The 27,376-nt window shown below is 40.0% G+C and overlaps 1 protein-coding gene across 11 annotated transcripts in view; it reads left to right on the plus strand.

Moving 5' to 3' along the window:
- Positions 1–25,906, plus strand: part of LOC133559231 (sorbin and SH3 domain-containing protein 1) — a 149,905-nt gene extending 123,999 nt beyond the window's left edge. For 8 of the 11 annotated variants that reach the window (XM_061910788.1, XM_061910794.1, XM_061910790.1 and 5 more), the window contains 9 exons: positions 1,734–1,780; positions 2,060–2,174; positions 2,297–2,422; positions 4,891–5,085; positions 5,233–5,760; positions 8,490–8,585; positions 9,044–9,231; positions 11,556–11,662; positions 21,324–25,906. In XM_061910788.1, coding sequence (XP_061766772.1) covers positions 1,734–1,780; positions 2,060–2,174; positions 2,297–2,422; positions 4,891–5,085; positions 5,233–5,760; positions 8,490–8,585; positions 9,044–9,231; positions 11,556–11,662; positions 21,324–21,391 — 1,470 coding nt within the window. In that variant the 3' untranslated portion in view covers positions 21,392–25,906. The remainder of the gene's footprint in view (positions 1–1,733; positions 1,781–2,059; positions 2,175–2,296; positions 2,423–4,890; positions 5,086–5,232; positions 5,761–8,489; positions 8,586–9,043; positions 9,232–11,555; positions 11,663–21,323) is intronic. The other 3 variants (XM_061910795.1, XM_061910796.1, XM_061910798.1) reach the window with 3 other exon arrangements.
- The last annotated feature ends 1,470 nt before the right edge of the window (positions 25,907–27,376 follow it).

The raw sequence follows: 27,376 nt of genomic DNA on the forward strand, positions 1-27,376 counted from the left end.
TTCATGTATATGCATAATATGTGAAGATTTGCACAATACCAACAATATTGGGAGGAGATGATGCAAAATACAATCATTTAGCACTCACAATGGGATTTATCCAGACTAAATGTTCTGCTGATGCTGCTTGGCGTCTATATTTAGCAGGTCTGGAGTGTTTGTGCAAATGTTTTTTTGTGTGTTTCGGCAAACTGGCACAAATATCTGTGAGAAAGGAGGCGATCGCGCTGCAAAGACAGACAATTTAGAGAGAATGTTCTGTCCGTCTGCGTGTACACACAGATCTGAGGAGATCCAACAATGTTATAGTTTGCAACTTTACACACGCTGTTTGGCACTTATTTGGATCTTCGTAGATCGGGCCCATAGATACCTATTCATTTAACAATATGTTTATTTTTGTGGTTGTAGTTTACAGTGACATTGTCCAATACGTTTTGGATACCGTTGCAAAACCCTCATTTGAGATTATGTGGCCAATTAAGAAAAGAAAAAAGTTAATTATTGGTTTATTGCAAACCACTGCAAACATATGAACTTTGGAAAAAAACATTTGGAAATAAATCTGAAATTAGGGTTATGTTTTAACGACAGCAATTATATTACATTTATACATTGTTATTTTATTTACTTATATAGTATTTGATCAGGGGCGGCATGGCGTAGTGGGTAGAGCGGCCATGCCAGAAACCTGAGGGTTGCAGGTTCGCTTCCCACCTATGGACATCAAAGTCGCTGCCGTTGTGTCCTTGGGCAGGACACTTCACCCTTTGCCCCCGGTGCCGCTCACACCGGTGAATGAATGATTGGTGGTGGTCGGAGGGGCCGTAGGCGCAAACTGGCAGCCACGCTTCCGTCAGTCTACCCCAGGGCAGCTGTGGCTACAGATGTAGCTTACCACCACCAGGTGTGAATGAATGAGGGGTTCCCACTTCTCTGTGAACGCTTTGAGTATATAACAAAAGAAAAGCGCGATATAAATCTAATCGATTATTATTATTATTATTATGTTCTTTTTGGTGTACCTAATGTTATGACCCATGCTGTTATGTATGCTTTAGAGCTGTCAGAAATAACGCGATAACTCATGAGATGAATCACAATACATTATCGCATTAATTATGTAAAAAGTCAACACAAATTAATCGCATACTCAAATTTTGAGCGCAAATGCTCCCTTACCTTAACTATGAATGGTTTTGTGAAAGGCAGAGCAGGCTTTTTTATGGTCAGTGATCAGGTCATTGCATATGTCAGTGCAAAGATGAGTGAGGAGACCCCAACTGGTGTGCTCGCTTGTAAATTTATTTTCAAAATACACCATGATGGTACTTCAGATAACTGTTTCAAAGGTTTGAACAAATAAATGTGTTGCATTCAAGTAACATACTTACAAGAAGTGCATGGATGACATTCTGACAATAATATTGCATTTGTATCAAATATGCACTCAAATGATTGATTGTGATTAATAGCGATTAATCAAAATGGAAAAAAAATTCTAATCTGATTAAAAAATACCATCTTGACAGCACTAGAATTTATATATAGTTCCTTGTTATTAGTTGCCTGCAAACTTTGGGTAGCTGTTGCCTGTTAAAGAGTCAGAACTGAATACTTATGCACAATGATATGTATGGTTATTGCTACGAAGAACCAACGTGCCTAAAACAAGCTCACCTGTTATTTAAACATGAATAAGATAAATGTGTGTTTTGTCTGTGTCCACACAGAGAACTCCAGCAATGGCACGCTTCGACTTCAGAGCTGAAAGTCTAAAGTAAGCACACGTAATCAGAATTTGTGAATTGTGAATGCATAAAAAACAAACCATTAAACTTATTGCCATATATAAGAAACTGCAGCCTCCTACATAACCAAAACAATTTAAGGTTAAAGCCCCTTTGAGAAAGCAATAAAGGAAACCAAAGTGTCTTAAGAGTAACATTGTCCTACATATACTGTATTAGATTTAGACTATTTTAGAATCAATGGTGTTTAAATGTTTTTGTAAAATCTCACTTTTTACTTATTATAGTAACGTTCTTTCATGTTTTAGGGAATTGCCGTTTCAAAAGGGAGACATTGTGTACATCATTCGACAGGTGGATCAGAACTGGTATGAAGGCGAACATCATGGAAGAGTTGGGATTTTCCCTCGAAGCTACGTTGAGGTACTCCGTTTGAATAATAAACCATTTAGTTATGTGTGTTTTAGATATATTTTATCTGATCATTACTGTGATCCAACATGTGTTTAGTTAAATGTGGTGTGTGTGTGTGTGTCCCTGCACAGCTCCTGCCCCCTACAGAGAAAGCGCAGCCTAAGAAAAGTATGCCAGTGCAGGTGTTGGAATACGGAGATGCCATGGCTCGCTTTAACTTCACAGGCGACACGGTGGTAGAGATGTCCTTCAGAAAGGTAAAATAAACATGAAGAAGCACTTAATTACCTCTTTATTGTGCGAGTGCTGGCAGGGTCAAACATTCGCATCAATCATATACATAATTTTAAAGGAAATTGCATTACGAATATCGAAAGGTTGATGCATTTAAAACAGGCTTGTGCAAAATGTTGAATATATAAATGTCTTTATGGCCTAGTATATTTATTAATAACTTATTTCAGTTGGTTCTCTTTAACGTACTGGAAGGGTGGTTCTGGACCTGCTCCATGTCTAAAGTACCTTTACAAAACATCTGTTGGAATTTGGCACTATATGAATAACATTGACTTGAAACGAGAAGAAAAATTTGTTACGCTTAACAAAGATGGCGGCTTAAATAGTAAAATACTTAAACAGTAAATGGTAAACACAAACTGTCTCCATTTCGAATACTTAGGTAAAGTAAAGTATTCTGGGAAATTAAGTATTTTTCCACCATTTTTTTATCATTTGAAAGTATTAATACCTCAAATTTAATGATCCTAAAATCATATCTAATATATATATATATATGTATATATATATATATATATATATATATATATATATATGTATATATATATATATATATATATATATATATATATATATATATATATATATATATATATATATATATATATATATATATATATATATATATATATATGTCTTAATTAGATTATCCAGAGAATAATGCTCGATACCGTGGTAGAGCGCAATATATGTATGTGTGGCAAAAAAATCACAAGACTACTTCATCTCTACAGAACTGTTTCATGAGGGATTCCCTCAATCGTCAGGAGATTGAGGGAACCCCTCATGAAACATTTTTGTAGAGATGAAGTAGATTTGTGCTTTTTTTTCCCCCACACATATATATATATATACGTATATATATATATACGTATATATATATTATATATATATATATATATATATATATATATATATATATATATATGTATATATATATATATATATAAATATGTCTCATTATGTCTTATTCAGAATTTTACACAAGCCTGATATACAGTATATCCATTCCTACCATTAGCAGGCGGTTACATTCCACAGTCACCTACGCAGATGGCGAAGTAAACAAATGATTTGAATAGAAAAGAGATGTGATTTATATTCTGTTGCTTGGATTTATCGTTTAACTATTTAATTAATAAAAATTGATACAATCTGCGCCACATGGAGTGCCTGGAGCTTCGCAAACATAGTTTCTGCACGGCAGTTGCAATAGAGCACACATGAGAGCGTTGGTGTGTGTGTGTGTGAGTGCTGTCATCTATGTGGCAGTGAATGCTTTTGTTTGGATTTTTTTGTTAAAAAGTGCAGTTCAATTGTTAATAATGTACATTCATTTGGAAAAAAAGAATGAAGGTTTATGGCAAACAGAAAACTCATTGTTTATTTCAAGTATTTTCCCTAAAATACTCATTTAGGCTATCAAGTGTGTTTTATCAGATTAATCGAACAAACTAATTGATAGATTACAAAATTACTCAAATAATTGATAGCTGCAAGCCTAGCTGACACTAACACATAGCTGGAGACGTTTGTATTGTTCAAGCATAGATAAAGGCACCACTGTTATACTTACAGTGAGAAGTACTGCATGTACCTGTACTGTTCACATGTACATTTTATGTAATAAACTATTACCAGCTTAGAGTAAGACGTATTTTTGCAGTAAAACTGCTTATTTTGTGAGAAATACATAAATGGTAAATGGGTTATACTTGTATAGCGCTTTTCTACCTTAAGGTACTCAAAGCGCTTTGACAGTATTTCCACATTTACACACACATTCACACACTGATGGCAGGAGCTGCCATGCAAGGCCCTAACCATGACCCATCAGGAGCAAGAGTGAAGTGTCTTGCTCAATGACACAACGGACGTGACGAAGTTTGTAAGAAAGGTGGGGATTGAACTAGGAACCCTCAGGATGCTGGCTCGGCCAATCTCCCATCTCCGCCACGCCGCCCCATCCATCCATCCATCCATTTTCTACCGCTTATTCCCTTTTGGGGTCGCGGGGGGCGCTGGTGCCTATCTCAGCTACAATCGGGCGGAAGGCGGGGTACAAGTCGCCACCTCATCGCAGGGCCAACACAGATAGACAGACAACATTCACACTCACATTCACACACTAGGGCCAATTTAGTGTTGCCAATCAACCTATCCCCAGGTGCATGTCTTTGGAAGTGGGAGGAAGCCGGAGTACCCGGAGGGAACCCACGCATTCACGGGGAGAACATGCAAACTCCACACAGAAAGATCCCGAGCCTGGGATTGAACCCAGGACTGCAGGACCTTCGTATTGTGAGGCAGACGCACTAACCCCTCTGCCACCGTGAAGCCCCGTTTTAATCAATTAAAAAGTGCTAGGTTGTGGGTGCTGTGTCAGGTGTCCATGTTTTAATGTGTTACATATCCCAAATGTGTGCAGGGGGAGAGGATCACGCTGATTCGTAGAGTTGATGAGAACTGGTACGAAGGAAAAATCTCAGGCACCAACCGCCAGGGCATCTTCCCCGTCACCTATGTCGAAGTGCACAAACGACCACGGGTCAAAAATGGTTTGGATTACCCCGACCCTCCTGTCTGCTCCTCGCCACAGCGCAGCACCAACGCTTCCCCTCAGGTAAGAACCAACATAGCTGCCGTACAAGTCCGGTCTTACCCATGTTCACTTCATCATTTCCTTTTTCCTTTTCATTCTTTTATCAAGTCAAATGATCTCATCTTTTTGTTTTCAATTTCTTCCTCTCACTCCCTTCTCTATAAAAAGTTGTATCGTAATCGCCTGACCACTTCGCCCTTGCCCCTCCCTCGCTCCCCCTGCCGCTCCGTGTCACCCGAAGTCCACGCTGTCTCCTCTGAGTGGATCTCACTGACCGTGGGAGGCGGAAGCCCACCAGCAGCCCCAACTCCTCCATTGCCACCGCTGCCCACAGTGTCATACCGTTGCGGCGAGTACCTGCCCCCACCTTTCTCTGCCAGCCCCGTGCCTCCCATCGTCGGCAGTCCTTACTGCATCTCTCCCATGGCCTCTCCCACTGCCTCACCTCTGCCCCCACCGTACCCGCCCAGGCCCAACTCCGCCACTCCTTTCCTCACTTTCACCCCTCCTCAGGGGGGGGACTTCCTGCTTTCCCCACCCTCACCACACCTGTCACGCAGCATGAGCCCCAGTGGCGGGCCGGTGCTGGAAGGCTGGCTTAGGGCGGAGAAGGAGTTGACAGAGGGGGAAGGCACAGAGGGGGATGGGAGCAGTAGCCGCACTGCCCATGGAAACAGACAAAATAGTCCTGCAGAGGTACCTTCTGCATGGTGTGCCGTGATGTAGCTCCGGATTGCTCTGGAATATTGTGCCCCTTGAAAGGGCGTTTGATGATGACGTGAGGCTAACATGTGTGTGGGAGACATGTCTAACATCGTGATTTACACTACTGGCGTGGATTAGAAACCTGGGTTCTGTTCCAAATCGCACGATGCGACACGCCCCAAACGGTAAGTAAGGAGAAGAAGCAAATGAATACATTAGTACCTCTACTTATAATTTTATTTGGTTCTGTGACTGAGCTCAAAACACTTCTCAAATCAATGTGTCCCATTGGAATTAATTAAAAATGTAGTATTTGGTGCTAGCCCCATCTAAAACATTCCAATTGTATATGGAGCATGCCTTTTAAAAAGAAAAAATGAACTTTTAGATAAGAAATATTACAGGTATATAAAACAATACAATAGAATGTAGTACAAACAACCACGGTACTTTTATGAATTAATGTAATAAGGCACAGCAATTTACCTTTGAGAGTGTACTTCTACAGTCTCCTTCCAGCTGCTTCTCCGTCAAACACACCATCAGCAGCTTCTCCATATTTTAATGCATAAATGTCTGCCGTTCAGAAATTATATAAATGTTCATTCTGCTTCAGAATAGAAGTGCTACGCTTGATTTGAGCTAGCTACACGCTCTGTCATGCTTTTGATGATTTATTTCTTTAATTCAATTAACATTATCCACTTATTCTTCTCAGCACATTTACACTCGCTGGCATCCTTCCCATGGTTGAAAGAACAAAGGTCAATCTCTAGCTATAAGCTAATGTTAGCCTGTAAGGGCACATCTTACAGGGTTCACTGTGACATTTGCTACACCAATTAATGGCAGGGATGTTTGTAACTCAAATTTTTACTTGCGATTTAAAGCATAACAATTAGCCGAGAGAAAGCTTTTATCTTTAAAAACTCCTCTTAAATTGGAGCGCTCTTAAGTCTCCCGTCCAAAGGCAAAACCCAGTAACTCAATTTTGGTCAAAACTGAGCTGATAATAATTTTGGAGTTTCTAGGTGATATGCTTTACATTAGTGTATGCGATATTGTAATTTGTTCCGTAAGTAAGCTGTTACGCGCATGGCAGGACCTAGCAACTACCACATAACCGCGTAGATACAACCAGAAAAACATAGTATCTCAAGGGACCAATCAGAGCTTCTTTGTCAGTCGCCTTATTGTCTTTAATGAGACATTTGCACGAATGGGGGCCGATGGTCAACCTGATTATGTGATATTATGGCACGAGGGGATATTTGGAAGATTGACCCAAGACGTTGCAAGCACCTTCATTAAATGTATTGTTCTTGATTCTTCCCCTTGCATACTCTTTTGGGCAGATAACTGTGGAGGTCAAAATAAAAAGTGGACGCTGTACACGGCTCTTGCCCAATGTGCAAACGCTGAATGGGGCCCACCCGAGATTGTGATAAAATATCTGGAGAAAGGGCACACGTTTATGAGAGCAGATTCAATCCATAGCTCAATCGGCAAGAAAATGAAAGCTCAAGAAAACATCTATACGTTTGATGACTTTGTAGATGTTTGTAAAACAGCATCAAGATAGATTGTTTTTTCTTTGTTTTCTCCAAATCAGCTAGAAGTGAGTTACTAGGTTTTGCCTTTGGACGGGAGAAGTTGAGGTACCACTGTATTATAATCTTTGCTTCTGGTAAGTGTGTAATGCAGTTAGGCAGTGGTTCTCAACCTTTTTTCAGTGATGTACCCCCTGTGAACATTTTTTTTTATTCAAGTACCCCCTAATCAGAGCAAATCATTTTTGGTAGAAAAAAAGAGATGAAGTAAAATACAGCACTATGTCATCAGTTTCTGTTTTATTAAATTGTATAACAGTGCAAAATATTGCTCATTTGTAGTGGTCTTTATTGGAAAAAAAGATATAAAGATAACTAAAAACTTGTTGAAAAATAAACAAGTGATTCATTTATAAATAAAGATTTATTTCTACACATAGAAGTAATCATCAACTTAAAGTGCCCTCTTTGGGGATTGTAATAGAGATCCATTTGGATTCATTAACTTGATTCTAAACATTTCTTCACAAAAAAAGAAATTTTTAACATCAATATTTATGGAACATGTCCACAAAAAATCTAGCTGTCAACACTGAATATTGCATTGTTGCATTTTTTTTCACAGTTTATGAACTTACATTCATATTTTGTTGAAGTATTATTCAATAAATATATCTATAAAGGATTTTTTAATTGTTGCTATTTTTTTAGAATATTTAAAAAAAAATCTCATGTACCCTTGGCATACCTTCAAGTACCCCCAGGGGTACGCATACCCCCATTTGAGAACCACTGGAGTAAGGGATTTGGAATAGCACTAGCCTGTCAAAATGTGCACCCTTTGGAATTAAGTAACAGTGTAAATGTGTGAAAGAGGGCGATTTGGAACACTGCCCTGGTCTTGGTGAACAAGGACGCAAATGTGCATGTTGTGTGCAACTAACACAAGTTTTAATGGACACTTCAGGACTGGTAGATGTGTTTCTTGTCGAAAGTTGATTGCATTATTTGGTTGGATAAACAATTCATGCTTCATGATTCATTTGCCTATTATTATTGGATGTAATTAATGGATGAATAGTAATAGCAGGTGGATGAAGGACACGGTGCGCTCTCCTGAGAGTTTAATAATGAAGAGTGCACACTAAGGTGAGGTCCTTTGTCTTGCAGCTTGTGCGGAATGACATTGATCATCACAGACGCAACTCCAGAAGTCCGGTGATGCTCTTCGACATTCATGATAACAACAACGTGAACTCATTTGCGGTAAGTGTGCTTAGCCTTTAATTTGTTTGTGTGTAACATCACCTCCATCTGTGTTTGACATTTTAACCCGTCGTTTTTAATCACCCACTGTAATGTGTTGAATCCTCCTCAATGTTCACGTTGTCATCCTGTTTAAAAGTAATATTTGCTACAAATTTGAATTGAGAATATAATCTCAATTAAAATGTATTCATTCAATTCCCTGTCGGTGAACTCATTCTAGTGTCTTGCCTTTCCATGCCTTCCTTCCTGGTCTCCACCATCGTCTCTGGCTTTTAACGGATCACTTCCTTTTCCTCCTCTCTACTTACTGGGCCTGCCTTCCTGCCTTCCTGCCATAATTCCACCTCCTCACTTTTTTAACCCCTCACTGGGCATGTCTACATATACATCTACTGGGACTTTCCTACTACTACTACTACTACTACTACTACTACTACTACTCCTACTACTACTAGGAGGCAGTATGTAATGAGATCCTGAATATAGCTGAGACCTCAGTGAGGTACTGCGGCACCTTGTCCCGCAGCCCTCACGACGCACTCCGTAGACTGCACCCCCATCACAGTAAACAATCTCTCATCATTTCCCAGCAACCCCAGTCCCACAGCAGCAGCCCGGAGCCCAACCGTCTCAACTGTGGAATGTAAGTAGGACCTAAAACAGGGTGCACATTTAACTTTCATATCCACACTATATGAACATAATTATTGGTACACTTACCCATTGCTCCAAATTTCACCACATCACGTGTCAAACATGGTGGAGGTTGTTATTTCGTGGTTCTGTGTGGCTTCTAATGGGACAAGCTCACTGGCGTGAGCAATTATATTTAAGTCTATACCAGTGCTTCTCAGTTATGTTCCATCATGCCCTAATAGGAAGAAGAAAACATTCTCATTCTCAACTACCAATACTATCATTTCTCTATAAAATTTTCATAAGTACACCTCTGCATGACCTTTTATCCTTATTAACACTGTACTAGGGTTGTATGGTATACCTGTATTAGTATAGTACTGCAATACTAATGAATCATATACGGTACTATACCGCCTTTGAAAAGTACTGGTCCATCACCCATCACCCCCTTCAACAAGTAGATTAATAATTCCTTTTCTACCAATAGTCCTTAATAATGTTGACAAAATAATAGAATGATAAATGACACAAAATGTTACTGCATATGTCAGCAGCTAAATTAGGAACCTTTGTTTGCTTACTTATTAATAAAAGACAAATTGTCTGGTATGTTCATTATTTTATTTAAGGACAAACTTGCAATAAGAGACGTGTTTAAAATATCGTAAGATTTTTTGTCAAAATAAAGCCAATAAATGCAATTTTTTGGGATCCCCTTCATTTTGAAAAGAACCGAAAAGTATCGAAATAATGTTTGTATTGGTATCGGGAGAATACAACACTGTATAAAACCAAAAAGGGAAAAAAATTAGATCAACTGACTACAAAGAGTAACTTAATAACATTGATTTTTTAGTCTGTGACAGAAAAGATTTCAAAGTGCATCAATTTCCTGAAATTCCCCCCCCCCCCCAAAAAAATGTTAGGGATAAGCGGTAGAAAATGGATGGATGGATGTATAAAAGAGATGGCTACATAACGTGTAATGATAGCTTTATGGTCCAAATGTTGCATAGATTAACTTTTACAAACCATCATCAAGTCGCTTTCTGACCGTCTCTTCAGGATGTCTTATTTATGTGCCTCCCCTTTGACTATGTCCTCTTCCCATCAGCCATGTTGTAATTTTGGGCACTTCCACTGACAGATCGACTGACAGATATAAGTTAGAGCTAAACGCTACTTCGTATTAAAAATAGCAAGAGCGAAGGATTCATGTGCATATACAAGCCAGTCTTCCCCACAACAAAAGGATGGAGAAAACGAAGGAACTTATTGACTATAACGCCAGAATACAATGGCAGACTCACTAAAAGATTTTCGTGTAAAACTTAACCATATATCAGATATCCGTGGACGTCACTAATGTGACAAACGTCGTAAATGGGGCATAGTCCCAAAAAATTGTTTGGAGAAAGTATGAGGTAAGGCAAGATTTTTTTTTATAAATATCTCTTGATTTAAATTTTCATATAGATCTCCAATACACAAAACAGGTACCATTCGGTAATAAAAGATAGTTTTGCATTATAGGTTCTCTTTAAAGTGGTGGGCACTCTTTTAATATAAGACAATCACAGTGAACCAGGACTTGATGACCAACTTAAGTGGGTTTTACAGTATTTCAAAACCATTCTAGTTATGTATCCAACAAAACACCTCCAAAAAACATTTGTTATTCCCCAAATATTTCTGGACTCACCCCATTTGAAAATATGATACAAATATGTTATATGTTTGCTACATATACTGTACACAACAGCCCTCTTCTTAAAACTAAAAAAAGAACTCATATACGGTTCATAAATATTTGTATATTGTGTTTATCGCCCATGGTCTTTCATTTTTAAGTGAACCTCCTTTTTAGTTCATTCCAAACGTGTTTGATGGGGTTAAGGTCATGGCAATTACATTTAGATGACCTTGCTTTGTGAACTGGGGATCTTACTCACAAGATCTTCTTTTGCAAATGTGGAAGTGGAGAATTGTTCTGTGTTTTAGACTTTATGACAAGACTCTTGATGTCTAAGAATTAGGATTTGGGGTGTTACCCGTAGTGAGTAAAAATTATTGACAGTACAGTTGTATTCAATTGAGATGTGGCTTTGGATGACAGGGAAGCAGGTTCCATGACCATTTTCAGTCACCAGTTGACTCCCAAAGGGTACCCAAAATGCTCTTTAGCAAAGGACTGCACCTTCTCTCCCCACTCTTTAAAGCAGATGATGTACAAAATCAGAAACATAAAATACAGTATGTATGTCCTAAAATATTTGTCTTTACGTGCTGTTTCAGTCGTTGACCAGCGTCTCCTTTCCTCTGCTCCAGTTTCCAGGCTCTGTACAGTTACGCACCGCAAAATGAAGATGAGCTGGCACTTCAGGAGGGAGATCTCGTCAGCGTCATGGAGAAGTGTGATGACGGCTGGTTTGTCGGTATGTCTTCACATTCTTTAAAGCTTACATCACTCTGACTGTGTCTCATACAGTACGTCTATATAGGGTTTCTGCATAATGTCGTCTGCACCTTCGAAATGTGCAAGCTCAGGGTTCTGACTCATCACTGTCATCTTGCTACATACAGGGTTGCAAAAAAGCAAAAACAAACTGTAGCATCTCCGGCTGACTTACGGTTAGACTCTTTTGCAATGATGATCCATTCCTTTATTGAGACCTCCTTATTAATGGAAATACCGTAAGAATAATAAGAAAAACAATTTAAAACGTGCTACAAAAAATAAAGTAAATCTTACTATACTGTAGGTATTCATCTGTATTATATAATCCAGTGTTTTTCAACCTTTTTTGAGCCGAGGCACATTTTTTGCGTTGAAAAATTCCGGAGGCACACCGCCAGCAGAAATCATTAAAAACAAAACTCAGTTGACAGTAATAAGTCGTTGTCGCAATTGTTGGATGACTTTAACGCATAACCAAGCATGCATCAATATAGCTCTTGTCTCAAAGTAGGTGTACTGTCACCACCTGTCACATCACACGCTGACTTATTTTGACTTGTTTTCTGTTTTCATGTGTGTAGTGTTTTACTTCTTGTCTTGCGCTCCTATTTTGGTGGCTTTTTCTCTTTTTTGGGTATTTTCCTGTAGCAGTTTCATGTCTTCCATTGAGCGATATTTCCCGCATCTACTTTGTTATAGCAATCAAGAATATTAGATTGTTTTTATCCTTCTTTGTGGGGACATTGTTGATTGTCATGTCATGTTCGGATGTACATTGTGGACGCCATCTTTGCTCCGCAGTAAGTCTTTACTGTTGTCCAGCATTCTGTTTTATGTTTACTTTGTAGCCAGTTCAGTCTTAGTTTTGTTCTTCATAGCCTTTCCTAAGCTTCAATGCCTTTTTTTAGGGGCACCTTTTTACCTGCACACTGCCTCCCGCTATTTCCGATTATCTATCTGCTGCCACCTACTGATATGGAAGAGTGTTACATGGTTAATCAGCCGAGCTCTAGACAGCACCGACCACTCAACAACATCATTTGCAGACTATAATTACTGGTTTGCAAAAAAATATTTTTAACCCAAATGGGTGGAATTAGATAATCTCCCACGGCACACCTGACTGCGTCTCACGGCACACTAGTGTGCCGCGGCACAGTGGTTATAAAACACTGATATAATCAAATATATATTAGTACTTTTACTTTACTTTTAAATTGTACACATATGTTTCTACATGCACATACTGTACACACACTCAAAACCCATACAATATAACTATTTTACATTTTAAGTCTCCTTGGAGAGTTCAGTACATAATACTATTTTACGTCTGTAAATGACCAAATAAAAGGGACAAGCGGTACAAAATGGATGGATGGATTAATTACTTAAGAAATAAACACACACACCCTTTACATTTAGCACACATATGAACATGTGTGTCTAAAACATGTGGCTTTATGACAACATTTAACGACTGTACACTTGTCATAACATAAATTGATCCTTGTATAGTTGTGCAAGTGTGTGTAGCGTTTCAGCATCTTTTGACACGGACATATGATGGATTTTATTACTTTTACATTATCATTCCATACACTCTCATCGCAATATTTACAAACACTTAAATGATAAATGGGTTGTACTTGTATAGCGCTTTTCTACCTTCAAGGTACTCAAAGCGCTTTGACACTACTTCCACATTTACCCATTCACACACACATTCACACACTGATGGAGGGAGCTGCCATGCAAGGCGCCAACCAGCACCCATCAGGAGCAAGGGTGAAGTGTCTTGCTCAGGACACAACAGACGTGACGAGGTTGGTACTAGGTGGGATTTTTGAACCAGGGACCCTCGGGTTGCGCACGGCCACTCTCCCACTGCGCCACGCCATCCCTAACTTCTCACTTCTCTCCTCGCTGGCTCCACAGCCGTATCCTAAACCCTTAATATGTTTCCATCCTCTGGCTTCAATCATGCATTAAACGTTAACTGGTGGTGCTTCATAAATTTGGACCAGGCAGCACAGGTAGCCTACAAAACTCGAAACAAAAAGTTGGCACGTTGTGTAAATCGTAAATAAAAACAGAATACAATGATTTGCAAATCCTTTTCAACCTGTATTCAAATGAAAATACTGCAAAGACAAGATATTTAATGTTCGATCTGAGAAACTTAATTTATTTTTTGCAAATAATAATTAACTTAAAATTTAATGGCAGCAACACGTAGCAAAAGAGTTGGCACAGGGGAATTTTGACCACTGTGTTACATGGCCTTTCCTTTTAACAACACTCAGTAAACGTTTGGGAACTGAGGAGACCATTTTTTTAAGCTATTCAGGTTGAATTCTTTCCCATAACTTGCTTGATGTACAGCTTAAGTTGTTTAACTGTCTCCGTTGTGGTATTTTAGGCTTCATATTGCGCCACACATTTTCAATGGGAGACAGGTCTGGACTGAAAGCAGGCCAGTCTAGTACCCGCACTCCTTTACTACGAAGCCACGCTGTTGTAAAACACGTGAAGAATGTGGCTTCAATCAATTAATCAATGTTTACTTATATAGCCCTAAATCACTAGTGTCTCAAAGGGCTGCACAAACCACTACGACATCCTCGGTAGGCCCACGTAAGGGCAAGGAAAACTCACACCCAGTGGGACATCGGTGACAATGATGACTATGAGAACCTTGGAGAGGAGGAAAGCAATGGATGTCGAGCGGGTCCAACATGATACTGTGAAAGTTCAATCCATAATGGATCCAACACAGTCGCGAGAGTCCAGTCCAAAGCGGATCCAACACAGCAGCGAGAGTCCCGTTCACAGCGGAGCCAGCAGGAAACCATCCCAAGCGGTGGCGGATCAGCAGCGCAGAGATGTCCCCAGCCGATACACAGGCAAGCAGTACATGGCCACCGGATCGGACCGGACCCCCTCCACAAGGGAGAGTGGGACATAGAAGAAAAAGAAAAGAAACGGCAGATCAACTGGTCTAAAAAGGGAGTCTATTTAAAGGCTAGAGTATACAAATGAGTTTTAAGGTGAGACTTAAATGCTTCTACTGAGGTGGCATCTCGAACTGTTACCGGGAGGGCATTCCAGAGTACTGGAGCCCGAACGGAAAACGCTCTATAGCCCGCAGACTTTTTTTGGGCTTTGGGAATCACTAATAAGCCGGAGTCCTTTGAACGCAGATTTCTTGCCGGGACATATGGTACAATACAATCGGCAAGATAGGATGGAGCTAGACCGTGTAGTATTTTATACGTAAGTAGTAAAACCTTAAAGTCACATCTTAAGTGCACAGGAAGCCAGTGCAGGTGAGCCAGTACAGGCGTAATGTGATCAAACTTTCTAGTTCTTGTCAAAAGTCTAGCAGCCGCATTTTGTACCAACTGTAATCTTTTAATGCTAGACATGGGGAGACCCGAAAATAATACGTTACAGTAGTCGAGGCGAGACGTAACAAACGCATGGATAATGATCTCAGCGTCTTTAGTGGACAGAATGGAGCGAATTTTAGCGATATTACGGAGATGAAAGAAGGCCGTTTTAGTAACGCTTTTAATGTGTGCCTCAAAGGAGAGAGTTGGGTCGAAGATAACACCCAGATTCTTTACCGTGTCGCCTTGTTTAATTGTTTGGTTGTCAAATGTTAGAGTTGTATTATTAAATAGAGTTCGGTGTCTAGCAGGACCGATAATCAGCATTTCCGTTTTTTTGGCGTTGAGTTGTAAAAAGTTAGCGGACATCCATTTTTTAATTTCATTAAGACACGCCTCCAGCTGACTACAATCCGGCGTGTTGGTCAGCTTTAGGGGCATGTAGAGTTGGGTGTCATCAGCATAACAGTGAAAGCTAACACCGTATTTGCGTATGATGTCACCTAGCGGCAGCATGTAGATGCTGAAGAGTGCAGGGCCAAGGACCGAACCCTGGGGAACTCCACACGTTACCTTAACGTAGTCCGAGGTCACATTGTTATGGGAGACACACTGCATCCTATCAGTAAGATAAGAGTTAAACCAAGACAGGGCTAAGTCTGACATACCAATTCGTGTTTTGATACGTTCTAATAAAATATTATGATCGACGGTATCGAAAGCAGCGCTAAGATCAAGGAGCAGCAACATAGATGACGCATCAGAATCCATCGTTAGCAATAGATCATTAGTCATTTTTGCGAGGGCTGTCTCTGTGGAGTGATTTGCCCTGACACCGGATTGAAAGGTTTCACATAGATTGTTAGACGCTAAGTGTTCATTTAACTGCCCCGCAACAATTTTTTCGAGGATTTTTGAAATAAAGGGAAGGTGAGTAGTTTACCATGAGGTCAGGATCGAGGTTAGGTCTTTTAAGAAGAGGATGAATAACCGCTTTTTTGAATGCTAGGGGAACAGTGCCCGAGGAAAGTGATAAGTTTATAATATTTAGCACTGATGGACCTAATAATACAAAGAGCTCCTTGATCAGTTTCCCAGGAAGAGGGTCAAGTAAACATGTTGTTTGTTTTATTCCATTTACACGTTGTAACAATTCCTCTAATGTTATTTCCTCAAAACGAGAGAAACTATTTTGGAGGGCAGTATCCGCCGTATATACCATCGTATCAGTGTTAATAGAACCCTGTTGTAGCTGGGACGTGTTGTCTTTAATCTCCTTTCTAATGACTTAAATTTTCTTACTAAAGAATTGCATAAAGTCATCAGCTGAGTGGGTGGAGCTACTGGAGGGGGTCCCTTGTTGGGTTAGCGATGCTACCGTACTAAACAAAAATTTAGGATCGTTTTTATTACGGTGGATGAGATTTGAGTAATATTTAGCTTTAGCTAAGGTAAGCATGCGTTTATAAGTTATTAAACCATCACTCCATGCTTGATGGTGCACCTCAAGTTTAGTCGTGCGCCATTTGCGTTCCAGCTTTCTACATAATAATTTCTGAGCTCTAGCTTCTTCCGTAAACCACGGGGTACGCTTTTTTGGAGCCTTTTTTAACTTTAGCGGTGCTATGTTATCAATGGTTTCGCGCAGGGCGTCATTAAAGTTGTTAGTGAGGTTATCAATAGAGCCCACATATTTTGGGAATGGTGCCATTACCGAGGGCAGTAGGTCAGCAAGAGTTGTCGTTGTGGCCGTATTAATGTTGAGGCTGCTATAGTAGTTATTATTATTAATTGTTTGACGAACATGCGTCTGAACCTCGAATTTTATAAGGTAATGATCGGACAATACTTTAGTATACGGGAGTATCGTAACTTTGGAAACGGTGATACCCCTGACAAGCACTAGGTCTATCGTATTACCGTTGCGATGCGTGGGTTCATTTATTATTTGTGTGAGACCACAGCTATCAATTATAGTCTGGAGCGCTACGCACGCTGGGTCCGATGGGGTATTCATATGGATATTAAAGTCCCCCATTATGATTATATTATCGGCGTGTGTCACTAGATCAGCAACGAACTCTGAGAATTCATTGATAAAGTCCGAATAGGGCCCTGGGGGGCGGTAGATAACAGCCAGGTGTAGAGGGAGCGGTGTGACAGACTTCATAGTAAGCACTTCAAACGATTTATATTTATCATTTATGTTAGGACTAAGGTTAAAGTTTTCGTTGTATATTAGTGCGACCCCCCCACCCCTTTTAAGCGGACGGGCAATATGCGCATGTGTAAAGTTAGGAGGACATGCCTCATTTAGCGCAAAAAAGTCGTTTGGTTTAAGCCAGGTTTCGCTGAGACCGATGACGTTAAGATTGTTGTCTCTGATAATATCATTAACTAACAACGTTTTGGGAGACAATGATCTTATGTTTAAAAAACCTATATTATAGGTAGTGGGCTGTTTTAGGGAATTTTTGATCAAATTATCCGTAGTAGCAATATTAATAATGTTGTGTTTATTATGCCCAGTGCATTTAGTATAATTAAGACCATATCTAGGAATTGATACGACGGGAATTTTCCGGTTGTTTGTTTGTTGCTTTGATAAACTGCACGCATCATGGTTAGCCACCTCAGTAACAGGGATTTTCCGATTGTTTGTTTGTTGCTTTGATAAACTGCACGCATCATAGTTAGCCACCTCGGTAATACACATGTCCAACTCTGAAACACTCAAAGCAGAAAAAACTTGTTCTAATTTAACTGACTCCTTACCCAGACCAGTAGTCTCGCATCTTCCATTTAAATGCGGCTGCAGGATGGAAGGAAGTGGTGTTCTGTGGGGATTAGCCTTCTGCTTTGTTTTTAGCCCCGCTCGACATCCGCGTTTCCGATGACACCGCTGGCGTCTGCTCCGTAGACTGCCCCCGCTGCTACTATACTCCCCTGCTTCACAGGCCGCTGGATGTAGCCGCCGAATTATTCCCATGCTAGTTAGCACGTCAAACAAGCACGCGTCTATCAGTCCAAAACGGCCCGATATGTCCACATCCAGAAGTGTCTGGCGGTCGTACGTGATCGCGGAGTGACCACGATGTGAGCCAGCCATAAAGTTTGTAGAATTATAGCTTGGCATTATCTTGCTGAACTAAGCAGGGGCGTCCATGAAAAAGACGTTGCTTGGATGGCAACATATGTTGCTCCAAAACCTGTATGTACCTAACAGCATTAATTTTGGCTTCACAGATGTTTAAGTTACCCATGCCTTGGGCCCTAATATACCCCCATATATCACAGATGCTGGCTTTTAAACTTTGCGCCTATAAAAATCTGGATGGTTTTGTACCTCTTTGGTCCGGAGGACACGTCAGACCACAGAACACTTTGCATCAGTCCATCTTAGATGAGCTCGGGCCCAGAGAAGCCAGCGCCATTTCTGGGTGTTGTTGATAAATGGCTTTTGCTTTGCTTAGTAGAGTTTTAAGTTGCGCTTACAGATGTAGCGACCAACTGTAGTTACTGACAGTGGTTTTCTGAATTGTTCCTGAGCCCATGTGGTGATATTCTTTACACACTGATGTCTGTTTTTGATGCAGTATCGCCTGAGGGATTCAAAATTCAAGATTGTTTATTGTCATATGCACAGTTAAACAGACAATTTGCCGTACAATGAAAATCTTACTTTGGTAGTCCACCCTTCAAGTCACACGGTACTTATCTAAAAATAAAAATGCATATACAAGGCACAGTAAGTACATAACATTATTGCACATTCTGATTGACAGTCAACAGTATAACTATGGAGGTGACCTTAGGTCACAGCAGCAGTTAAAGTGTCTTTAGTGATCAAATGTGAAAGGTGTCTACAGTGATAGTTCACAGTTCGGGGGTGGTCAAGGTACCTGTCTTAGTAAAAATTGTGTGTGTGTGGGGGGGGCTTGCATTCACAAGTTAGCATTCACAAGCTTGATGGCCTGTGGGTAGAAACTGTTTGTCAGTCTCGTAGTCCTGGATTTCAAGCTCCTGTATCGTCTGCCTGATGGTAGGAGGCTGAAGAGACTGTGCTGGGGGTGTGTACTGTCCTTTATGATGTTGTGTGTTCTCTTGCTGGACCTGGTAGAGTACATGTCCTGTAGTGAGGGGAAGGCTGCTCCTGATATGTACTGAGCAGTTTAAATCACTCGCTGGAGTGCCTTCCTGTCTTTAGCAGTGCAGTTTCCATACCAGACCGTGATTGAGCTGGTAAGGACACTCTCAACCGTACTTCTATAGAAGTTGCTGAGAATTTTGGGTGGCATACCAAATGTTCTCAGCCTTTTTAGGAAGTACAGTTGCTGCTGGGCTTTCTTTATTGTTTGTTGGGTGTTGTGATCCCAGGTGAGGTCCTCGCTGATGTGGGTCTCGAGGAATTTAAAGGTTTTCACCCTGTCCACCTTTGTCCCCCCTATGTACAAAGGTGTGTACTGTGCACTCCTTCTCCGTGGGTCAATAATCATCTCCTTGGTCTTGTCTGTGTTCAAGGAGAGATTATTATCCTGACACCAGGCCACCAGTTCCGCTACCTCCCTTCTGTACGCTGCCTCAGCTCCCCTGGTGATCAGTCCGACGACTGTAGTATCACCTGCACTAAGGGGATGATACACAAGTGTTTTAGCAATGCCTTAAACATCGTACAAAAACACAGTACAATATATGGCGACAAATATATGCACATTAATACTCAAACTACATACCTTTTTGCCTTTTCAACATGGGGCTTAGTATTTAACATGTTTTGCAATCTTTATCAGTGGACACTTCTTTCCAACCGTCCAACCTTCATTCCCGTTCAAGCGAGGACACCAACTTACTCTTTAATAACGGAAGCCTTCATAGTAAAGCTTTGGTGTCAAAAAAATTACTTCTTTTATTACAAAATAACCAATAAAGAAAGTCATAAACACAAACAGTATTTTGAATACAGTATTTATTTTTTAAATAGATCCATGAAGAAACCTGAACAATGTGCTCAGAAGCCTTGAATGGCAAATAAATCCATATTTTTTATTGCTTTATTTACATAAAATCCATCCATTCCCAATACTAACAAAGTCCACTTTTTGTCAGGCCGCAGATATAGATTTGAGTAAAAACTGGCAGCGTCGTCGCCAGAATTTTACTGTAAAAAACAGTAATGCTGTAAAACACATTTTACAGTGAAATTTTGACCCGTTGTATTTTACCACAAATGCTACAGATTTGTTTTTGGTTTTTTTACAGTGTATGTAAAAAATATATCATATTAAAACGCATAGGCAATTGTATAAAATTCCTTCTACTTCATTCATTCTTCAAGTGTGGGACCTTATACAATATGTAGACAGGTGTGTGCCTTTTCCAAAGATATCCAAACTGAATTTACCACAGATAAACTCCAATTAAGAACAGCTCAAGGATGATAAGCTGAAAATTTGTGATTTCTTAGTTTTCTACTTTTAGTACATTTCAAAAAGCTCTAAAAATATGTTTTCCCATTGTCATTATGGGGTGTAGAATTTTAACTGTAACATAAAAAAAAGGGAAGCGGTGTGAATACTTTCCGGATGCACTATGTTATAATGACACGACTGCTTAGACATTTATATTTAAATATTATTCCGTTTCAGGGCTACACGGTGGAAGAGGGGTTAGTGCGTCTGCCTCACAATACGAAGGTCCTGAGTATTCTGGGGTTCAATCCCGGGCTGGGGATCTTTCTGTGTGGAGTTTGCATGTCCTCCCCGTGAATGCGTGGGTTCCCTCCGGGTACTCCAGCTTCCTCCCACCTCCAAAGACATGCACCTGGGGATAGGTTGATTGGCAACACTAAATTGGCCCTAGTGTGTGAATGTGAGTGTGAATGTTGTCTGTCTATCTGTGTTGGCCCTGCGATGAAGTGGCAACTTGTCCAGGGTGTACCCCGTCTTCTGCCCAATTGTAGCTGAGATAGGCACCAGCACCCCCCGTGACCCTAAAGGGATGGATGGATATTCCGTTGCAATTGGTCCTCTGAGGGCAGCCGTGACTGCAATGTGGCCCTCAATGAAAACCAGTTTGAAACCCCTGCCCTAGTGTGTTACATGAGTAATATTAAAGACTATAATGGGGCCACAAACAATTTCTGGTTTGTTATAGCCACAAAAAGGCAACATAAGAATGAATCAAAATAGACAGTGTTTTGAGATTGAACACAACATTGTTTTGATGCATGATTGTGTTTTTTTGCAGGTACCTCAAAGAGGACGAAACAGTTTGGGACTTTCCCTGGGAATTACGTGAAGGAGGTGAAACTGTAAAGCAAAGGAATCTCAACCGTAACACACGACTGCCTGTCAAGCTTTGGAAATATTTTCTATCACGCATGGCTGTGGGTTAGCGTAGTCATTTAGCTAAACTGGCAAGGTGATTGGTTCATTCTGAAGAATATCAAATTGCACATTGAGGACCGTCATATGCCCGTTGCCCACACCTCAGCATGGTGTGTACGTCTACCTGACTGAGGATACCCTAGATTCTCAGATACAAGCTTCCATCGTGTTAACTTTTCCAGATGTGTTCACATAGCACCTCCGTCTGAGTTCAGCAGCTCAGCAGATTAGGAATGAAAGGTGACACGTTGTTACCTGAACTGGATTTGGGCGTGTCAAAATGTGTTTTTATGTGATGTTAGGTTAGAGTATCCAAGTACAATACAAATCAAAGGAGTGTATCCATGTAAACACACTTTCAGATATACCCCCATATCTAACACATGATTCTTTATTTATGTTTTTTTTTTTGCTTTTATTTTTTTGTCTTTTAAATTTTTCAGGTTTTAAAAAAGTCATTATTGGCTACTTTACAAAAAAAAAATCAACACACTACTACAAAAAGCCTTCAGCGCCGTTTCAGTATTGACTGCAAGTTCATTGCAATTCACGACGGTGTATCACAAATCATGTGCATACTTAGAAACACATCGACTGTGCCGTTATCAGACACAACAAAAGTGTAAATAATCACACGCTATTTATTTACCATGTTATACTCCTTGTGTCATTTGTGCTTGCACGTGATGCCTCACATGTAGGTGGTGGTTGACATCGTGTTCCAGTGCAACCACGGCACAGGCGTGGCAGCACTTAACTTTCTGCTTGGTCACTTAGGGAAATTCTGTCTAAACAAACAAAAACACTGCGGATTGATCAGTGACCCTTTTGTAGCCAACAATGTGTCTTAAAAATAATGATTTTTAATGATTCAACGAGATTGTATGACCCAGATGTGTATAGAAACTTCAAGAGGCCTTTTTGTATTTTAAAAAGCAATGACTTTCCCATACATTTATTTATTTGTGGCGGCCCACCATGAATACATTTGTGGACTTCGCTCATAAACTCATTATAATGGGACTGTGTGTGAATGGGCAGTAGGTGGCATCGTGACAGTGCTTCTTAACACAGTGGTCTGCCAGAGAAAAACAAATACATAGAAGGAGGGTAAGATTTTGCTAATTTAGCGACTAAAAAGCAACCAAATCAGTGACTTTTTTTTTCTGTGCACTAATGGACACTTTTAATATCGCTAATCTTACTGTGACAACCCCACCCCTGGCCGTCTGTCCTATTTTTGACATTAAAAAGTAATCACAAAAATAGCAATACAAGAAATGTACGTTGCATTTATAATAGTGTTGTCATACAAAAAATACAACGTATCTGTTCAATCACACTTCTGAATTTTGAATTATTGTGATAAATCGCACCATTGCTTGCATAGGTCAAATCAACATTGAAAATAAAAAATATTGTCAGAATGTTATACCCGCACATTTAAAAAAACAAAAGTTTTTTTTACTTGAATGCACTACATTTATTTTCTCAAAACTGGTTAGCAGTTGTATCTAAAGTCCTGTCAGGGTTCATTTTGAAATGAAAAGTTCCACCAAGCACACCAGACAGAGTATAGCAACTGTGCACAGAGTAACTTCCTGTTCAGTGCATACCAAGTTTCAAAATAAAAGCATGGTAGCATTTACCTGGATTCTACCACTGCCGTAACAAAATGGACCTTTTATACTTGTACTTGTATAGCGCTTTTCTACCCCTTTTTAAGGAGCCCAAAGCGCTTTGACAGTATTTCCACATTCACCCATTCACACACACATTCACACACGGATGGCGGGAGCTGCCATGCAAGGCGCTAACCAGGACCCGTATTTCCAAGGGTGAAGTGTCTTGCTCAAGGACACAACGGACGTGACTAGGATGGCAGAAGGTGGGGATTGAACCAGTAACCCTCAGATTGCTGGCACGGCCACTCTACCAACTTCGCCACGCCGTCCCCATAGCAACGCCTTTCATATAACAATCCGCAGTCAAGGTCAAATAAATTGCGTGATTGATCTACAGCAGTGGCTCTCAACCTTTTTTCAGTGATGTACCCCCTGTGAAAATTTTTTTAATTCAAGTACCCCCCGTGATCAGAGCAAAGCATTTTTGGTTGAAAAAAAGAGATAAAGAAGTAAAATACAGCACAATGTCATCAGTTTCTGATTTTCTAAATTGTATAACAGTGCAAAATATTTCTCATTCGTAGTGGTCTTTCTTTAACTATATGGAAAAAAGGATACAAAAATAACTAAAAACTTGTTGAAAAATAAACAAATGCTTCAATTATAAATAAAGAGTTCTACACATCGAAGTAATCATCAACTTAAAGTGCCCTCTTTGGGGATTGTAATAGAAATCCATCTGGATTCATGAACTTAATTAAAAAATGTTCTTCACAAAAAAATACATTTTTAACATCAATATTTATGGAACATGTCCACAAAAAATCTAGCTGTCAACACTGAATATTGCATTGTTGCATTTCTTTTCACAGTTTATAAACTTACATTCATATTTTGTTGAAGTATTATTCAATAAATATATATATAAAGTAGTTTTGAATTGTTGCTATATTTAGAATATTTTTTAAAAATTTCACGTACCCCTTGGCATACCTTCAAGTACCCCTAGGGGTACGCGTACCCCCATTTGAGAATCACTGATCTACAGTACACGATTATTACGAACATTTTTCGTGATTCATCAAATGTAACACATTAACTTTGACAGCTCCAATTTGAAAACAAATTTGTTTTGCTGTTCGTGCTTTTTTTGCTCACTTTTGTCGTCCATAAAAACTCCCTGCTCACGTGTCATTGCTGATTATGCAAATAAGACAATGAGGTCATTCCCCTGCCAACCACCGCCACAAATAGATTGCAGTGCTTTGGGAAACACTGAATGACTACAATTTTACCAAATGATGTAAGTAGTAAAATCAGCATTAGTGCTACAGTACTGGCGCTATAAAATCGACAAATCAAACAAAATTTTCCCATTTTTGGGAAACTGCAAAAAAAGGATAATTCTTCGTTATTTAGCCAATTCAACAGTGTTATCAACCCCTCAACAAAGTGTGCATAAGTAGTTTTAAGTCATTCTTAGGGAGTTTAGATGTATGTCTGTAGGGCACTAGCTGACCAGTAGCTGAAGTACAATAAATACCTAATCACGCATTGCCAGACTATCAGTAGCCTTTTAGTAGAATTGTACAAAATGAAGTGATACATTTTAACATCCAAAATGTGTTGGTTTCCTGTTGCATCACATTGTATTATCTTCATTGGTGCAGTGAGTGTCACGCTTTTTTTTTTTATAAGAACTTGTAGCATCGTCCTTACCCAACTTTGCTTTTGGGGACAAAATGGAGTGTTTCTTCCTGACATGTGTTGCACTGAATACATGCTACTGTATTATGAGTGTGCCTGTATAGCATTGATGGAATCTATTTTGTCACACACATCACCAAAAGAATGTTTTGCTCTCCACCGCTGGCCAAACACTCTCATGTAACTTGAGCTCCCGGTGAATGTTTTTATTTGTTTTTGTTTTTTTTCCACCCTTGCAGAACTTCAGTAACTCTTTGTAAAAACACCTTAAACTCTCGTTAAGTTGTGTCATAATAAGTGTGTCGTAACACGTCACAGAATGTATCGATAAATGATATGTGTGGAAGCCTTTATAAAATATGTGAAAGGTCATCTGCAGCAATAGAAGGATTGTAAATATGTAAAATAAGAAATAGACTGCATGTGACGGAAGCGTCAGATGGAGTTTTTGGTCACATGCAGAGTTTTATCTACCTGAAGGATTTTGTCACAGCGTGGAGCATCACTGAGCACAGGAATTTGAATGCATATGAACATTATACGCTGCCATTTGTGAGCTCATAATGCCTTATGTTTGATGCTAAATTGTGCCTCATTTTTATGTTTTTTTTTTTCTGAAATGTTATCCGTGACATATTTAATGTAACAATCAGGGCCTGCTCCTGGCATAAACATTATCAGAAAGGCTTTGGCGACTTTTAAGTCCATTTAGGTTGTAATTTCAACAATGAAATTTGGAGCCCAGAAAGGTTCAGTTTGAGTAGTAACTTATAAAATCAAACCTTAGTAATGTTAAAGACAGAAATTGGCCGCTGACAAAAAGCCTAGAGCCTGGTAACAACGGTTTGCCCATTAAGTCCTAGTCACTTGTGATGGAACTACATTCACTGGGAACTCATCAATTATAAATATCTAAAGTGTGACATTGTGCAACAACTTTATGACTAATAATGTTGACGATTGAATTAGTTTAAGACGCACGACCCGCCACACGTTTGCTTTGTTTGCTTCAATCTTGCAGTGTTGTTACATTGGCAATATCTAAATAAAGATGCTATACACTGCTGTGACTTTGGTATTATGCAATATTTAATAAACCATTTTAAACCATTGTGTTGGACAAAGAATCATTGGAATTGTAAAAAAAAAAAAAAAAAAGTCTACATGTGGCTGCATAGCAGTCAGTTATGTCCAGGTTTCACTTCTCATTGCACATACCGTATTTCCTTGAATTGCCGCAGGGCATATAGTATGCGCCTGTCTTGAATTACTGCAGGGTCAAACTCACTTCGCAAAATAATTAGCGCATGCTTAGTATTACCGCCTCGTCAAACTCGTGACACTTCCCCTGTCATCGGGGGGGGGGCCTGGAAAGGGGGTCCAGACTGCGGCCAAGGGAAAAAAACAACAACAACTCATAGCCATAGTACACATCCTTCTTACATGTGTGTAAGAGGGAAACATCAAACAACATAGAACACAAAGGATATTAAAGACATTAAAGCAGCGGATTCAACCAGCCACTTCTACATACAGCTATGAATAAAAAGTAAAAGAAACATATCCACTGTGGTGGCCTCTGCGGTGTTCCACGCCATCGTCCGCTGGGGTGGAGGGAGCATGGCCAGAGACAGGAGCAGACCCAACAAAGCAACCAAGAGAGGCGACTCCACTCTCGGTCACCAACCAACTCTCGGCCAGTGTCCAGTCCGCATGGATGAGCGAGGATACGTCCAAGAAGACTGAGGTGTCCGACACCTGCTCACCCAGGCAAGACACCGCGAAGCCTCTCCGTCCCAGTGCTCAGTGCTAGCTCCCCAGCCCTGTCCCCTCATCCACATCTCCTCCAGTCCCTCCAAACCGACTCCGGTGTGGCAGAGACCCAGCAGCTGGTCTCCATGGCCAAAAGGCTCCCGAGAGGCAGATCCGGAAGTCCACAAAAAAAGCACCGTAGAGGTCACGAAAGTGCCACCACTTGTCACACAGTCCCAAAGGGTCCTGGACCAAAAGGCAAAACAATATAATAACACATGAAACAAGAGGGAAACACGAAAGGATGACACAGGAGCACAGAGCTCCTGCCAACAGCAGCCACTACAGCAGCGCCATCTTGGAAAAAAAAAAAAAAAAAATGTAAGTGCAGGAGTGAGAAGAGGTTTTAAAATAATTAGCGCATGCTTACTTTTACCGCATGCCTTTGGTAAGCGCAGGAGTGAGAAGAGGTTTTAAATTAATTAGCGCCCCGGCAGCAATTCAAGGAAATACGGTAACCGGTGTGTTTAAGGACCCTCGAATAACGTGAGAAAGGGATGTAATTCAGTTTTTTAAAGGGGGTGAGGGTGCTTAACCTCCAGGAGATGCAGTGAAAATACCAATAATTATAATAATAATGTACAGTCATGGTCAAAAGTTGACATACACTTGTAAAGAACATAATGTCATGTCCGACATCACATGGACAAAGATAAGACCTTCTGGAAGAAAGTTTTGTGGTCAGATGAAACAAAAAATGAGCTGTTTGGCCACAATACTCAGCAAAATGTTTGGAGGAGAAAAGGTAAAGCCTTTAATCCCAGGAACA

Source organism: Nerophis ophidion, linkage group LG09, assembly GCF_033978795.1.
Source record: "Nerophis ophidion isolate RoL-2023_Sa linkage group LG09, RoL_Noph_v1.0, whole genome shotgun sequence".
In the NCBI taxonomy this organism is placed as follows: domain Eukaryota; kingdom Metazoa; phylum Chordata; class Actinopteri; order Syngnathiformes; family Syngnathidae; genus Nerophis; species Nerophis ophidion.